The 2,906-nt window shown below is 19.8% G+C and overlaps 1 protein-coding gene across 1 annotated transcript; it reads left to right on the top strand.

Annotated features, from left to right (window-relative positions):
* Positions 1-1,461: 1,461 nt before the first annotated feature.
* On the top strand, positions 1,462-2,889 carry PRSY57_1104500 (RuvB-like helicase 2, putative; the record flags this gene model as incomplete). Its single annotated transcript, XM_012908016.2, has 1 exon — positions 1,462-2,889. One exon carries the CDS (start codon positions 1,462-1,464, stop codon positions 2,887-2,889), a length of 1,428 nt encoding a protein of 475 aa, XP_012763470.1.
* Between the last annotated feature and the right edge of the window lie 17 nt (positions 2,890-2,906).

Here is a 2,906-nt window from a genome sequence, read left to right as displayed (position 1 = left end):
TTTAAAAATTAAAATATATTATATTTTCATTACACTTTTTTTACTTATGATCCTTTAATTTTAAATTAAAGATTAATAAATATTATATATATAAAAAAAAAAAAAAAAAAAAAAAAAAAAAAATTCTTACATATAAATATAAATATATATAATATATATATATATATATATATATATATATATATTTATTTATTTATTTATTTATTTATGTGTACATATTTTATATAATGTATATTCCTCTGTTATGTTTAAACATGATATATATAAGAATAAATCTTTTAATGGTAATTTTCCTTTTATTTATATTATGATCATAAAAATATTTGAAATTAAAAAAAAAAAAAGAGAGAAAAAAAAGGCACCTTGTTATAAACACATATACTAAATAAATTCAATACTGTAAGATGTGAAAATATAAGCGTTATATAAGTTATATATATATATATATATATATATATTATATATATGAGAATTTTATTGTACAAATGGACTTACAGGTATGTATATAATATTATATATGATAAAATAACACTGCAAAATAATAGATAAATTATTAAGAATATGTATGTATATATATTTATTTATTTATATACTGAATTTATTATTATTATTTTTTTTTTTTTTTTTTTTTGAACCATCAGGATTTAAAAATATTCAAGCCTTTAAAAACATGAACAAATACAGCCGTGCTATTATGATATATATAAAAAAAATATATAGTTATATATATAATATATATAATAATATAATATATTAAAATATTTATCATTTTCTCCTTATATATATTATATATATATATATATATATATATTTTTATTTCTTATATGTAAATTATTCTCTATAATTATATTTTTCAATGTAATATAAAATATATTTTGTTTATATATAATTGAATTTATATGCATAGATCATATATTATGTTCTCAATTTTTTTTTTCAACCTTAATTTTAGATAATTCATAAAATATTTTAATAAAATTATATATATATATATATATATATATATATATATATATATATTTTTATTATTTATTAATAATTTTTCTATTTCATTAATTAATTCTACATAAAAAATACTTTTAAGGTTTATCCATCCATATGTTATTTGTGACTTAATATTAATTTAAATTTTTTTTTTTTTTTTATATTATTTTTCCTTTTTTGAAATGTTAATATAATTTTTGTTGAATTAAATAACATTTGTTGACAATAATTTTTTGTAAAAGAAAGATTGTTTTAAAAAAAATATAAAAATAATTATAAAGATTGTATATATATATTATATATATATAATATATATATGTATGAACATATATATATATATATATATATATATAATAATTATTATATATCATATAATTTTATATTATATTATATCTTATATTCACACATATTACATATGTGATTTATATATATATATATTATTTTATATTCGTCTTTGTGAAATAAAAATTTTAAATAATGGAAATTAATATTTCGAATATAACAAATTCGAGTAATAATAAAAAGGAGAGAGTGAATATACACAGTCATATAAAAGGGTTAGGTGTTAATACAAATATATATCTTCATGAAAATGAGATAAGTTTAAGTGATGAGAAATATTCGATGTTCTTTGATAATAGTTGTGGATTAGTAGGTCAATTTAAAGCTAGAGAAGCTTCTTTATTTCTAGTTGATTTAATAAAACAAAAGAAATTAGCTGGTAAATGTATTCTATTAGCAGGACCTAGTGGTAGCGGTAAAAGTGCCCTAGCTATTGGTATAAGCAGAGAAATAAATAGAAAGATGCCCTTTGTTTTTTTATCAGGATCAGAGGTATATAGTAATGAAATAAAGAAAACTGAAGTTATTCTTGAAGCATTTAGAAAAAGTATACATATAAAAATTAAAGAAGAAAAATTGGTTTACGAAGGAGAAGTTGTTGATATGGTTGTTGAAGAAAATGAATGCTTATATTCTTTAAATAAAGCTAAACAAATTAATGCAATTATTATAACTTTAAAAACTGTTAAAGGTTCTAAAACATTAAGATTAGCACCCAAAATACATGAACAAATAGCCAGAGAAAAAATTAAAATTGGTGATGTTATTTATATAGAAACTAATACCGGACATGTGAAAAGACTAGGAAGATGTAATGATTATGCAAAAGAATATGATATAGAATTTGATGAATATGTATCCTTACCAAAAGGAGAAGTACATAAAAAAAAAGAAGTTGTTCAACAAATATCCTTACATGATATAGATTTAGCTAATGCAAACCCAACCGTTGGAGAAGACCTAGCATCTGTATTAAATTCTTATCTAAGACCTAAAAAAACAGAAATTACGGAAAAATTAAGAGTAGAAATTAATAAAACTGTGAATAAATTTTTAGAATCTGGACTAGCCGAAATTATCCCAGGAGTTTTATATATTGATGAAGCTCATATGTTAGATATAGAATGTTTCTCATATCTTAATAGAGCAATCGAATCTCCTTTAGCACCTATTCTTATTATGGCAACAAACAGAGGTATATGCACCGTTAAAGGTACTGATAACATCGAACCTCATGGTATACCTGTAGATTTATTAGATAGACTTATTATTATTAAAACTTTTCCTTATACATTAAAAGAAATTGTACAAATATTAGCTCTTAGGGCTCAAACAGAAAAAATCAATATTACTGAAGAAGGTATGAATTATCTAGCCAAAATCGGAATACAATCATCTCTACGATTTGCTATGTTATTATTAGAACCATCAAGAATTATAGCTAGCTTAGAAGGAAACACAATTATTGATATAAAACATATAGAACAAGCAGATGAATTATTTATGGATGCAAAAACATCTGCTCATCGTGTGGTAGATCAGTCGAATAAATTTGTTAACTGAACCAAATTAGTACATTT

Source organism: Plasmodium reichenowi, chromosome 11 (assembly GCF_001601855.1).
Source record: "Plasmodium reichenowi strain SY57 chromosome 11, whole genome shotgun sequence".
Classification (NCBI taxonomy): domain Eukaryota; phylum Apicomplexa; class Aconoidasida; order Haemosporida; family Plasmodiidae; genus Plasmodium; species Plasmodium reichenowi.
This window is presented reverse-complemented; position numbering and strand designations above follow the sequence as displayed.